Source organism: Lepidochelys kempii, chromosome 1, assembly GCF_965140285.1.
Source record: "Lepidochelys kempii isolate rLepKem1 chromosome 1, rLepKem1.hap1, whole genome shotgun sequence".
Taxonomy (NCBI): domain Eukaryota; kingdom Metazoa; phylum Chordata; order Testudines; family Cheloniidae; genus Lepidochelys; species Lepidochelys kempii.
This window is the reverse complement of record NC_136380.1, coordinates 237445827-237459879: the sequence shown is the minus strand read 5'-3', so window position 1 is coordinate 237459879 and position 14053 is coordinate 237445827. Positions and strand designations below refer to the sequence as shown.

At 42.4% G+C, this 14053-nt stretch overlaps 1 protein-coding gene across 1 annotated transcript in view; it reads left to right on the top strand.

The window, feature by feature from the left end:
• The window catches only part of PIK3C2G (phosphatidylinositol-4-phosphate 3-kinase catalytic subunit type 2 gamma), a 278262-nt gene that overhangs the window by 189986 nt on the left and 74223 nt on the right, over positions 1-14053 (top strand). The window contains exons 24-25 of the mRNA XM_073335036.1: positions 3649-3805; positions 13888-13997. Of these exons, the coding sequence (XP_073191137.1) occupies positions 3649-3805; positions 13888-13997 (267 nt within the window). The remainder of the gene's footprint in view (positions 1-3648; positions 3806-13887; positions 13998-14053) is intronic.

Here is a 14053-nt window from a genome sequence, read left to right as displayed (position 1 = left end):
CTCTAGCCTACTAGGGTCCCATGGGGGCTGATGAGTAACTCATGATATTTTTGTGTGTGTTTTAAATCTGTCTATTGTTTTCTCTGTAATGCTTTTACCTTAAGAATAAAGGTGCTTCTTTAGAAGGAGCTGTGCAGTAACTTGTAACTGCTGGCAATATACTGTTCATAGCCCTTGGAGAGAAAGCAACACACAGAGGCTGGCCATTAGGCAAACTGGCTTGCCGTGGATATCACAGTGTAAGGCAGGGAACTGTGCCGCCTTAAAGCCCCTGTCAGGCGGGAGAGAGATGTGAGTCTCATCCAAGAGATGTGACATCTGGGAGCCAGAAACTTTAAATGGGGGACCACAGAAGGTAAAAACAGATCCAATTACCCTGAAACTGTGACAATCTGGATGTCATACTAACAGTAGCATGTGTTAGGACCTGGGGTGAACTGGAAAATGTACCATTTCATGTTCAGGCCTGTGTAGTTGAATGCATAGAAACACCATCCCTAGCAGATTTATATCCAAATGGGCCATATATCTGTTATAGGTATTATTCCTGTGCCTTCTAATGAGCTGCTGATTTTTTTGATTGAATGTCACTATGTACTGAGTTTCAGGCAGTGCACATCAAGGAAGAAAGAGCTGCCAGGCAAACAAACATATACTTATGTACAGTAGCATTAGACAGTGTATGCACACAGATAAGCCTCTTCTCATGCCTCCTCTGTTTCATTGGCTGCTATGTGTTTATATATGTTCGGAGAAAGAGGCATAACTGAGGGCGATTTTTCAGCTCTGGAACAGACGTTACCTCTTCCATATATAGACTGAAACGGCAGTCACCATTTATTTCTGATGGTATAAACTTGAACATGTATGATGGGTTGACAAAGTGCAGTTTACACTTTGCAGTCCAGGAGTCATTTATGGGGCATCTTTTTCCCCTCCATGCTTTTTATATTTCAAACAGGGCTTCTGAAAAGTAGCAGGCAGAAAGGGACACATGCAGAAATTCACCCTTGTAGATGTATTTTACACAGCCTTTAAAAGCCTGTTGTCACTGAAAATTAGTTTTTAAAGATATCTCAATTAAGAGGTCCTCTGTTTCCCATATTGATGATTCTTGTTTCCTCTCCTATGTTATACTTTTCATGTTGCTATTTTTTTTTTTAATTGGGAGGTGCTCCCTTTGTGAGCTTTTAGCTGGATTAAATACTTGCAGCCCTGGAGTTTTAGTATCTGGTTACCATGGAAGAGAGAGACTGTGACATCAGAAGAGCTTGAGCAAAACCAGGCTTAAATGTTCCAGAGGAAATCAATTTTCTACATCATATTTTTCAGATGAATATGAGGAAAGGTCCAGCACCTTAGAAGGGAGACTTGAAGGAAATTGAGAAATTTAAGAACCTTGTAAACTGTTTCAAAACTTCTTACAACATAGCTAATGCTGCAAAACATACAAGAGCTGTCAAATACCAGTTACATGCTCAATAAAACCTACAAAAATTGCTTAATGCTAGTAGCCACTGTGCCATATGAAAGTCGTGCTGTACCCCAAATTGCGTCTTCCACTAGAAAACTCTGTTACTCGAAGTTTCTGATTTCAGCTCAAATAACCATGTTGCTGATTTAACATGAGAGATTTGACCTTGCTTTAGAATAACTGTGCTTTCACAGAATATCTTATTTCTCTGTGTAGATGGATGCAAATCTCAGAATTCAGACATGGATTTCAAACATCACAGAGCACAGTGGTGCTTCATATCTGGAGATGTGACTAGGCCCCTTATAAAGAGAGGACCCTGCCGCAAATCTGAGATTGAGGTTTGGTTTTTAAACACCACCAAAAATGGAGGAGCTTTAAAATCCAGGGTTTGGGGTTGGACCCATCTCCTATATTAGGTGAAAATGATCAGTTTTGCAGGCTTGGCTCTGTGACTATCTCCCAGGCTGACTTGAGTGAATGTCCTCGGTTCAAATCTCCATCAGTAATGATATAGGAATATTTAGAGGTTAATGTCAAAGAGAAGTAGCTGTGTTAAGCAGGGGATGGAAATAACTTCTGTCTCTAAGGCCACGTCTACACTACCCGCCGGATCGGTGGGTAGTGATCGATCTATCAGGGATCAATTTATCGCATCTAGTGTAGACGCAATAAATCGATCCCCGATCGCTCTGCTGTTGACTCCGGAACTCCACCAGGGCGAGAGGCGGAAGCGGAGTCGACAGGGGAGCGGCAGCGGTCGATCCCGTACCGCGAGGATGCGAAGTAAGTGATTCTAAGTCGATCTAAGATACGTCGACTTCAGCTACGCTATTCTCGTAGCTGAAGTTGCGTATCTTAGATTGATCCCCTTCTCCCCCCACCTATGTGTGGATAGTTTTTAAAGGCAGAGAGAGGGTGGGTGGGAGGCTTTAATCCAGACACTGTGGGAAAGGGGAGGTATTCAGAGCAATAAGAATCCAAGGAAAGCTGCCAGTTTTGCCTGGGGTGAATTTCCAAGCCCCACAATGAGCATCCAATGCAACTCAGCTTAATCACTGCAACCATACAAAGAGCATGTGTCTGCAGGAGATTAAGGAGACTGGTAATGAGCTGGGGGATGCTGAGATGGAAATCGTTTGTAGGGAAGATGTTCAGGTTTCTTGTGGGGAAGAATCAGCAACTGGAATGGGGTCAGACCCCTCTTGAGTGAATTTTTAACTAGAGAAGGGCCCCAAACTGTAAAAAATGTGTCTGGAGTTCAAATCTCCCAAAGATTTGGGAATATTTAGATTTTGGAGGTTGGCTCAGGCTCACCTCTAGCTCAGGGTTAAATCTAATCCACTGTGTATATTTCCTGGGTTATAGCTCTCTGATCTGTTTACATATATCTGTATACACAGTTATGAGGAATAAAATCCTGCAGTAGTTCTCTCTGTGCTGGGGTAAAACAGTATATCAGGCTATGTTAAAGCTGAAGCTCTCAAAAGGGAGAATTTTTAGCAAAAGCCTGGCTAATTCATTTTCTTTTGCAATACCATAGCATAGTTACAAAATCCACAAGTTATTAAAAAAGCAAGCCATGGGCCCAGATTCTGCTAGTAATTTATATCCATCTAAATCCAGAGTAACTGGATAAAAGTCAGTGTTTATCTGGATTTATTCTGGTGCAGCTGAGATAAGAACCAACCCTTCACAGTTGTGTGCTCAAAAGCAGAAAAGCACCCTAGCTTTGGGGGGATTTTGTTTGTTTTAAATACACTTCTTGCCTGGTAGGGAGTTATATTTATATCCCACTCTGTTCAAGTACAGCATTTAAATATTTCAGTATCAGGGGAGAATATGATTCATCATCAAGACCATTTTTCTGAGGCAGGGAGTCGGAAACTGAAGCAGTGAGAGTTAAAAATGCATTTTAAAAAATCGTGTTCAGTTGTTGGCTTCCCCAAATTGCTCCCAACCATTTGCACTAAGAAGATCTCACCTAGAGACCTGTGTCTGCCACAATTAGTCAGCATCACTGGGTGTTCTGGCCTGGAGTTATCCACCCTGGAGGAAGGGAGGGAAGAAATAATGAGAAGGGAAAGATTGGGAAAACAAATATTATCAAGGAGTTAAAAAGATCAGCCATCTGAGAGATTTTGCCATTTTTCATTGTATCTTGTTTTTCCAAGGGACCGAGCACCTTTTATCTTCACTTCAGAGATGGAGTATTTCATCACAGAAGGTGGAAAAAACCCACAGCGCTTCCAAGAGTTTGTGGAGCTTTGCTGTCGAGCTTATAATATAGTCAGGAAACACAGCCAATTGCTCTTGAACCTGCTGGAGATGGTAAGAATGTCAGGGATGTAACCAAAAAAACCCCAATCCCTCTTGTTTTCTTTTTCCCCTGTAGCTAGGCTTAGAAGAATTCGATTTTTATCGGTAAATGTCAATTTCATTGTACACCCCCAAACCAATTAATATATATATATTTTACCACTAATAAACTAAATTTACATTAAGGAAAAGTAAGAAAAATGCTGCTTGAGAAGTTACTAGCATTTGACTTAAGGGTCTTTACTTTGTATATTTTGACATGTGATGTGTACAATTTGTTAACCGTTCTAAAGGTTTAACTTTGAATCTCAGTGTCTACTGTCATTAAATAATTTCATGCAGTTGTGAAAATGTAAATCGATAAAACTTGAAAAAATGCTTAAATTTAGGAATCGATGTTATCACTCAAAGTTGTAAAATAATCAAATTCTGCCAAGTCTCTAGTACTGTGATTTAGAGCATTGCCACATTTCCAGGAATTCTTTTTCCCATGCAAATGTTAGTAACTTTATTTAGAGTGCCACCTTTGTGCCTGCAAAACATCATTCTGCCCTCTCTTTTGTGTGAAAGCTAATTATATTGTTGCTGATATTAAAGTTTCACCCTTTTTTTTTTTCAAAATTGAAACATTTTTGTAAGATTTCAACCAATTGCAGAGCAACTCAAATTAAAAGGTTTTCTTTGGTGAATATTTCACCCGGTCCTAATTCCAGGTTTTCAAATAGCCATTTCCTAACTCTGTTCGGAATTAAAGAAGAGAACTAAATAAACTAACCGTACAGAATGTATTATGTTACAATACGCTATGGTGATTGATCTAGGACACTGCAGCCATTACAGTGTTTCGGGAGCCATTATTGTAGAATCCTGTCATGCTTTGTTACTGGGATAAATACAATAAGGAAAGAAGGCTACATAAGGACTTCAAAGAAGAACCAGTTGTAGAGGGCAGCCTTGGTTCGAGTGATAATGAGCTAATTCAGTTTAGAGTAAATGGAAGGATAAACAAAAAATAGATCTGCAACTTGGATCCTTGATTTCAAAAGAACCTACTTAAAAACATTAAGGGAATTAGTTAGGGAAGTGGACTGGCCTGAAGAATTCAAGGATCCGAATGTGGAGGAGGCTTGGAATTAGTTTCTGCAACTTTGATTTAAAGTACCTGAAGCCTGCATCCCAACCAAGGAGAAAAAATTTGTAGGGAAGGGTTGCAGACAAAACTGGATGAGCAGGCATCTGAAACAGGTGATTAAGAGAAAGCAGAAAGCCTACAAGGAATGGAAGATGGGAGGGATCAGCAAGGAAAGCTACCTGTTAGAAGTCAGAAAGTGAAGGGGATAAAGTGAGAACTGCCAAAAGCCAAGCAGAGTTGGACCTTACAAAGGGAATTAATACCAATAATAAAAGATTTTATAGCCATATAAATAAGAGGAAAACAAGGAAAGAAGAAGTGGAACCACTAAGCACTGAGGATGGGGTGGAGATTAAAGATAATCTAGGCATGGCCAAAACCTAAATGAATAGTTTGCCTCAGTCTTTAATGAGGCTAATGAAGAGTTTAGGGGTAGTGGCAAGGTGGCTAATGGCAATGAGGATATGGAGGTAGAAATTACCACATCCAAGGTGGAAGTCAAACTGAAACAGCTTAATGGGACTAAATCAGGGAGTGGGGGGACAGATAATCTCCTTCCAAGAATATTAAAGGAACTGGCATGTGAAATTGCAAGGCCAATAGCAAAGGTTTTTAATGAATCTGTAAAATCAGGGGTTGTGCCCTGTGACTGGAGAATTGCTAATATAGTTCCTGTTTATAAGAAAGGGGGGGAAAGTGATCCAAGAAACTACAGGCCTGTTATTTTTACCTCCGTGGTATGCGAGTTCTTAGAACAAATTTTGAAAGAGAAAGTAGTTAAAGACATAGAGGTGAATGGGAATTGGGGTAAAATACATGGTTTTACAAAAGGTAGATCGTGCCAAACCAACCTGATCTCCTTCTTCGGGAATATAACTGATTTTTTAGACAAAGGAAATGCAGTAGATCTAATCTACCTGGATTTCAGTAAGGCATTTGATAAATCATTACTTACATTGGAGAAGATGGGGATTAATATGAGAGTTAAAAGGTGGATAAGGAACTGGTTAAAGTGGAGACTAAAACAGGTCATGCTGAAAGGTGAGCTGTCAGGCTGGAGGGAGGTTACTAGTGGAGTTCCTCAGGGATTGGTCTTGGGACCAGAATATCAGACAAGAATGATCTTGTAAACTGGAGTAATAGAAATGGGGTAAAATTTAATAATGCAAAGTGCAAGATCTTAGGGACAAACAACAAGAATTTTTGCTATAAGCTGGGGAAGTATCAGTAGGAAATGACAAAGGAGTTGAAAGACCTGAGTGTATTGGTTGATTGCAGCCAATTGTGATGCAGCCGTGAAAAAGGCTCATGCAGTCCTAGAATGCACCGGGTAAGGTATTTTCAGTAGAGACAGGGGTGTGTTATCAGAGGCTTGTATAATGGTACTGAGGCTGAGAGGGGTAATCTGAGACTTTTATTGATTAATGTTTGTAAAGCACTTTCAGCTCTGCGGATGAGACATTACTCAGTAAAGCCCAAATCAAAGGCCCAGTGCAAACAGCAAGAAGCTGGACTGTGCATTGCAGGGCTTCTCTAGGGGAGGAGCAATGGAATCCCCGACTAAGCCTGTGGAATGGTCATATATCGGCTACACAACTGCTACTAAATCCGTAGGGCTCTGCATCACGTGTACCCCTCATACGCAGGAGAGGAGAAATGATAGGTATGGCGGTGAGTGGATCTGCTGTCTTCTCCGCATATTCTTGTTGTGTGGTGGCATGCCAGGAGACTTCACAATGCTGTACTGCATGGCACTAAGGATCATTTGTGCCCAGCACAGGATCCCCAAATCTTACCTCTCTGAGCACACTCTGATGTGCAGCAAAACTGTACTCCTATGGCCAAAATGAAAATTATACATTGCAAAATATGCCATGTGTCTCCCATCTTAAAGCAATTTTGAAGCTAGAACTGGGGCATGCAATGGGATGCCCAGTATGGAGTACAGAGATCATAGACAATCGTATGACTGGAAGGGCTCTTGAGAAGTCATCTAGTCCAGTCCCGTGCACTCCTGGCAGGACTAAGTATTATCTAGACCATCCCTGACAGGTGTTTGTCTAACCTGCTCTTAAAAATCTCCAAGGACAGAGATTCCACAACCTCTCTGGGCAAATTATTCCAGTGCTTAACCACCCTGACAGTTAGGGAGTTTTCCTAATGTCCAACCTAAACCGCCCTTGCTGGAATTTAAGCCCATTGCTTCTTGTCCTATCCTCAGAGTTGAGAGAGAAAAAAATTTCTCCCTCCTCCTTGTAACAACCTTTTATGTGGTTAAAAACTGTTATAATGTCCCCTCTCAGTCTTCTCTTCTATAGATTAAACAAACCCATTTTTTTTAATATTTCCTCCTTTGTCATATTTTCTAGACCTTTAATCATTTTTGTTGCTCTTCCTTGGACTTTGTCCACATCTTTTCTGAAATGTGGCACCCAGAACTGGACACAGTACTCCAATTGAGGCCTAATCAGCATGGAGTAGAGTGGAAGAATTACGTCTAGTGTCTTGCTTACAACACTCCTGCTAATACATCCCAGAATGATGTTTGCTTTTTTTTTTTTTTGCAACAGTGTTACACTGTTGACTCATATTTAGCTTGTGATCCACTATGACCCCCAGATCTCTTTCCACAGTACTCCTTCCTTGGCAGTTATTTCCCATTTTGTATGTGTGCAACAGATTGTTCCTTCCTAAGTGGTGTACTTTGCGTTTGTCCTTATTGAATTTCTTCCTCTTTTCTTCAGACCATTTTTCCAGTTTGTCCAGATCATTTTGAATTGTAATCCTATCCTCCAAAGCACTTGCAACCCCTCCCAGCTTGGTATCATTTGCAAACTTTATAGGTGTATTCTCTATTCCATTATTTAAACCATTGATGAAGATATTGTACACAACTGGAGCCAGAACTGATCCCTGTGGGAGCCCATTTGATAGCTTGACTGTGAACATGGACATCTGTGCTCAATGATTCATGCTGGTTACCTGAGAGCTTCTGGATAGATTTTTAAAGTTGTGGTTTTAACCCATAAAGCTCTAAATTGCCTAGTACCAGGTCCCCCTGTGAGACTGCCTCTTTCCCTTTAATACAGTGTGATGGTTGCAGTTAGCAGAGGTGTTGATGCTAGAGCCCCTTTCATATAACAGAGAAGGTGATGCTGGGAGAGTGTTCTGCACAAGGGCCACAGAGCTCTGGAATGCCTCCCGCCCCAGGTCTCTCATAGTTTGGATCAGTTGGCATTCAGGGCACATTGCTGGTTCCATTTGTTTCACATGGCCTTTGAAAAGAAGTATTGGATTGAGCTACAGGCCAGCATACAGCGGTGTGTTAGCGCTTGATTATAAGGTGCAGCTTGGTGGAAGGATGAGTTTGATGGTATTGCACTCTGGTTTGGTGACTGTAAATAACTGACAGGGGAACTCAGCGCCTGTGGATGAGTGTTCTTATTTCTTCTAAGTGAAAGGAAATAAAACAAACATAGGAAGTTGAGTGTGATGGGGTGTATCGTTTGAGGACTCCGGCTAGAGGCCCAGCAATCCTACCACACACACACACCCTGGGAAGGAGCAGTGAAGGTGAGTCTAGGATGACCAGATGCCCTGATATTATCAGGACCATCCCAATATTAGGGACTTTTTCTTATATAGATAACTAATTCCCACCCTGTCCTGATTTTTCACACTGGCTATCTGGTCACCCTAGATGGAGCTTCCAGGCCTGCCTAGAGAGGCCTTGTGGAAGCAGCCAATTAGAGCCCAGTAGACTCCGATAAAAAGAGCTGCAAGGCCTAAGCGGGTCAGTCCCTGGCTGGGACAAGAAGGGTGAGGATGGGTTCTCTGCTCTGACCAGAGGAGCTCAATGGGCTGATCTGCTGGCCCTAGGAAGGAGAAGACTTGACAACTATAACCCTGAGGTAAGGATGAAGAGAAAGGGGCTACATGGGAAAAGGCCCAGGGAAATAGCAGCAGCAAACTGGAGGCAGTGATGCGTGTTTAAAGGGTCCCTGGGTTGGGACCCAGAATAGTGGGTGGGCTCCCCACCAGTCTACTAGCAAAGTGGCCAAAGCCCTGAGAAGGGGACAAGGCTCTGCTGGGAAGCCCAAGTGAAGGATAGGACTTAAAGGGTCCCAGAGATGGGGCTGAGGGCAGACAGTGTGTCAAACACTTTGCTACCCTGGAAGCCATTCATCCATTTTACACTGAGTGACTTGGCCGGAGGGCTGAGCAACTGAAGACCTACAAAGCAAGGTCGACAACCTACAGGGGATGCCTGAGGCAGGAAAGACTGCAGTACCGTCCCCAGCCACTGGGGAGCACTCAAGAGATGAGTGCCTCATCACATTGAGGAAGCCCCCGCTCGTCTCACTGAGGTTTGAAGGGGGAATTTGGCTCCCCCCATGACACAAGCAGCCAGTCAAAACTAAAAGAATCTAAGTGCCATAGTGTGGTGGCATGAAGGTCACTCCAGTACACCACCTTTCTGTCAGGCGTGGTGTCACAAGTTGGTCTCATTAACCAGAGCCATAAATAAGAGCTTACTCAGCTACACCCAGGGACACTTGTCTCTCCCACTCAGTCCAACAAGCAGTTTCTGGCTCCTTCCTTCAGGAGATACAGCTTTCCTGCATCTGTAAATAATCTCTGATTCTGGAACCCATTTTGGTTCCTTCTCTGGGTTACTCCTTTCAGCCCTTCCTTAATCAGGAGTCTCCTTTGCAAATGGGCTGCATTAGTTAGTCCCTGGTTGTTCTCCTTAATCAGGAGTCCCCCCACCTCTCCTCCCTGGAGCTGAGTTCTCTTAATCACTTTCTCTGGTCCTGAAGTAAGAGCTGTCCTCTCCTGAGCTGAGCTATGGGTTAGCCAGCCATAAGGCCTTTGCCAGCTTCTCCCTCAGCTGGTGCCTTTCCCTTAGCCTTTAGGCTTCAGACTGCTCAGCAAGCTAGTATTTCCCTGTTAGTATTCCTGGTGCTTGCCCTGCTAGGAGAGAGGAGGCAGCCTTTATTCTGGTCCCCTTCTCCCAGCTCATTCCCAGCTGGCTGGGGAGAAGGAGGAGGGAGGGGACCCTTGCCTTGCCCTCTCTGCAAGGGTCCTGGCCCTTAAAGAAGCAGTAACAGTATTTCCTCCAGAATACTTCTTATTCCTGGGACTGCTTCCTTTCTCCTAATATCTCCCAGGTCCTTGTATATACAGTTGGGCCTTTCAAACTCTTAAAGGGCCATGCCACATGGGCTGACCATTACGCCCCACTACTCTTAAGGGCAGACTACTCCATCACATATAGTAAAAAGGGTAATTTATAGACAATTAAATAGACGATGGGGTAAGATCTACTTTTGGCTCACTAGTGCAAAATACCAGATGGTAGCAGGAAAGGAAAGATAAACTAACCATCTCATATTTATTTTATGCAGAAAAAGCAGTCTCAAGTTTCCATGATGGAATGTTCTGTGCATATCTGAACATCTGCATCTTGTCTGCATCTCGTTGTCTGAGTTCTGCTTTCTGAGATGTCTATATAAAGTTGTTTTTTTGTTTGTTTTTAAAGTCAAATCTGAAGTTGTATAAGGCCAGTTTCAAAATGTGCAGTGCTTGATTGGAGTTGTAAACTCTATCTGCTTTGAATGGTGAGTAACTGCTAGTGGCGTCCAGCAAATTGTGATTATGAACCACAATATTTTCTGGCCCAGTGTGGAGTTAATTCTTTATTCTCTTGGTGATGAGCAGCATGTTTCCAGATATCAGCAGTACCAGTATATGCTCCAGGGAGTGAAGGAAGAAATAAGCCATGAAGTTCCCATCACTCTGAAAAGCAGAAACATCTGTGGTAGGCCCAAGAGCCTCGCTGGAAGAGTTCAGCTACAAAGCCTGTAGTTTATCAGCTTTCTTCTCATTAAAGAATCAATGTGAACTATAGCAGAGGGTTTCTGGGGGCCATGAGCAGCATTCAACTAGTTAAAAAAATCATGTGAAATCCAGGATTTTCCAGATAGAAATTTCTATATAGACAGGTCTATATAGTTGATTCTCCAAGGAAGCCTAACAAATCAGCTCTCTGCTAAAATGTGAGTAAGAAATAGACAGTCATTACTGAGAGATACAAGATATAGATTCACTGACACTAAGTCACTCTGTGTCCTTGGGCAAATCACTCCATTTTGCCACACCTCGGAAATACCATTTGTAAAATAGAGATAATGAAACTTGCCCATCTTGGTGAAGGGCTTTGAGGTCTGTGTGAAAAGTGCTGTATCAGTACTAGTATAATTAATTGTTTCATGTAGAGATGGGCCTGTCCCACAACTCTGGATCTGAATGCCAATACCCTTGGAGATGTTTGCCATCCAAACTTGGGTCCACCCTTACAGCTGGCCCTTCACTTCCTTTTCACTATGAGCAGATCCAAACATTACCATACTTTGGGGGATTAGAAATCCAGATCCAAATGTTTGTGGCTCAGGCTTATATATAGTTACATCAGATAACTAAAATACCTGTGATGGTCAAGTATTGTAGCCCAAGCCAGCTGGTGCCCAAACATATGTGCACTTGGGACAACCAGTTGGAAAACACCCAAAGTCTTGTCTGATCAATCTCCAGCATCACTGTGTTGGGAACCGTCCTTGTCCCATATGATACAAGAGGAAAGAAACTACACAAAGCAAGAATGATGGAGGGGCTGGATGATCCTCAAGGAACCATGCTGCCAGTGGGAACGGTAGCCAACAGAGCAATGCAGAGAAGCCAGTCCTACCCACACAACCTTCTGCTTCCCTAGCACTTGGGCTCGTCTTTCCCATATCCCCAGGGTAGGGAGTCCAAGCCATGCCACTTGCCTCTGGTGTAAGGTAGTTAGGGCACCAAACTGGAAACTAGAAGAGACATGGATTCTTTTCCCACCTCAACACATAGCATGACATTGGGCAAGACACTTTACCTCTCTGCACCATAGTTGTCCCAGCTATAAAATGGGGATATTTGTACTTTTGTAAACTGCTTGAAGATGTATGGATAAATAATATTATGTGTTTGTAACTGCAAAATATTATTATTGTGCCTTGCCCATTGTCAAGAAAGGTGAACTCTAACTGGAACAGGTGCAGAGAAGGGCTCCTAGGATGATCAGGGGAATGGAGGGGCCTACGTTATACCTGGAAACTGGAAGAGTTTGGCTTGTTTAACCCAGCAAAACAAAGATTGTGAGGGGACATGATTGCTCTCTAGAAATATGTCAGGGGGTAAACACCAAAAAGGAAGAAGAGCTATTTAAGCTAAAGGACAATGTTTGCATAAGAACAAATGGACAGAAACTGGTCAGGAATAAATTTAGGCTAGAAGTTAGAAGAAGGTCTTATAACCATAAGAGGAGAGAGGTTCTGGAACAGCGTCCCAATAGCAGTAGAAGAGGCAAACTAGTGTTAAAATTGATTTTGTTAAATTATTACCAGGATTATCTGATAGGGTTGCGTGTGATAGCAGGGGACAGAACTCGATGACCCAGAAGGTCCCTTCCAGTCCTGTGCTCCTGTGCCCATTTTGTATTTGACAGAGCCCTCCCAACGGAGGGGAGGATTCTCTTGGAAATTAAACCATTTGAATTTCCCTCAGTGATTTTTCAGTCTCCTCTGCGTAATCAGTGTTCAAGCTGTCACAGTTCCAGAAGCAGTCCAGACAGAGCCTGAGACATTAGGCAACATCTCAACCATGGTGCTGAGGAGAAAAGAACCCAAAATATAACCACATTGATTTTAAAAGACAGAAAGAAATAAGGAAAACAAATATCCCTCTTCTCTCCCCCTTTCATTTTACAACAAAAGCTATGTCTCCCTTTTATTTGGTTTAGTCTTCTGAGATCAGTGGGCACTTCTGTCTGCACTGGAAATATATTTCACTGCAGAATGTACATGCTCAAGCAGCAATGGTAAAGTTATATTTGTATTCTTTCTGAGAAATGGGTGGGAAAGATTTTCTCTCTATTACACACAGTCCATCATCTCAACTCGGTGTGGGGAATATGCAAAGTCAGTGGGTTTAAAACATTTATTCGAAACTTTTCTCTTCTTTTTTTAACATTTTAAAGAAGAGACAGGTGTGCTGGACACACTGAACATGTCTAGTTGTCCACTTCTCATTGCACTGCACTGACAATGTTGTTAACTCTCGTTACTATACAAATAAGATTGGAAGGAAGGAAGACTTTGCACTTAGGAAGTGTCGTTCATCCAATAATAATACATAGGACATATTCAAGCCATTTTACAACATATTCTAGCCTACTAATACTTCTGTAGAGGCAAGCAACTACTATTATACCTTTCTTTTGGACTGGGAAACTGAGGCACAGAGAGGCTAAAGGTAACTGGTATGTTGCAACTAAAACTGGGTACATTAACAAAACCAGTTTCTTACAGGTAGGTGTATGTACCTAATTACATGCATTTGAAATAGTGTGACATTGGGGTGTAATGTTTTTATAGGTATCCCTTTAGGTGTAAGGAGTTCATAGAGTAAGGGGAGACATCCATTCTGGTTTAGTGTTGTTTGGTTGGTGGGGAGGAGGTTATCACTGCTGAAGGCGGTGTTTGCAGCCTGCCCTGGAGATCTGTAGGTAGATGCCCTTTGCTGCCTTAAGGAGGCCGAGAGGGAAAAATAATGTTCCTGTGTATACTGAGGTGGTGGACTCCTCATAGAGGGATCAGTTGCAAGGAATTCAATTCATGAGGTCCTGAATCCATTTGAATACACCGTCTTCTGGTGTATCAATGTGAAGAGGTTAAGAATGCATTTCATTCTCCTAATCCGCTCTCTGCATGTTATACCCAGAGTCACACATTGCCCAAATTAGGAGAGGTTTGTAAATATAAATGGGGAGAGTTCTTTCTCTGTAACTCCATTTTTTTTCTAGTTAGCCCGGTCTCATTTAAATTATTTTCAGTGCATTTATTGGATCAATCCTGTTTATTCAAAGATGCTGCATGCAGGGTTGCCTGAGCTGAACAGCATCCAGGATCTGAAGTATGTGTATGATAACCTTCGTCCACAGGACTCAGACCTCCAAGCCACGAGCCACTTTACCAGGTAAAAAACAGACAAGAATTCAGAAAGTATGCCCTCTTTTAGGCTTAAAGAGACGC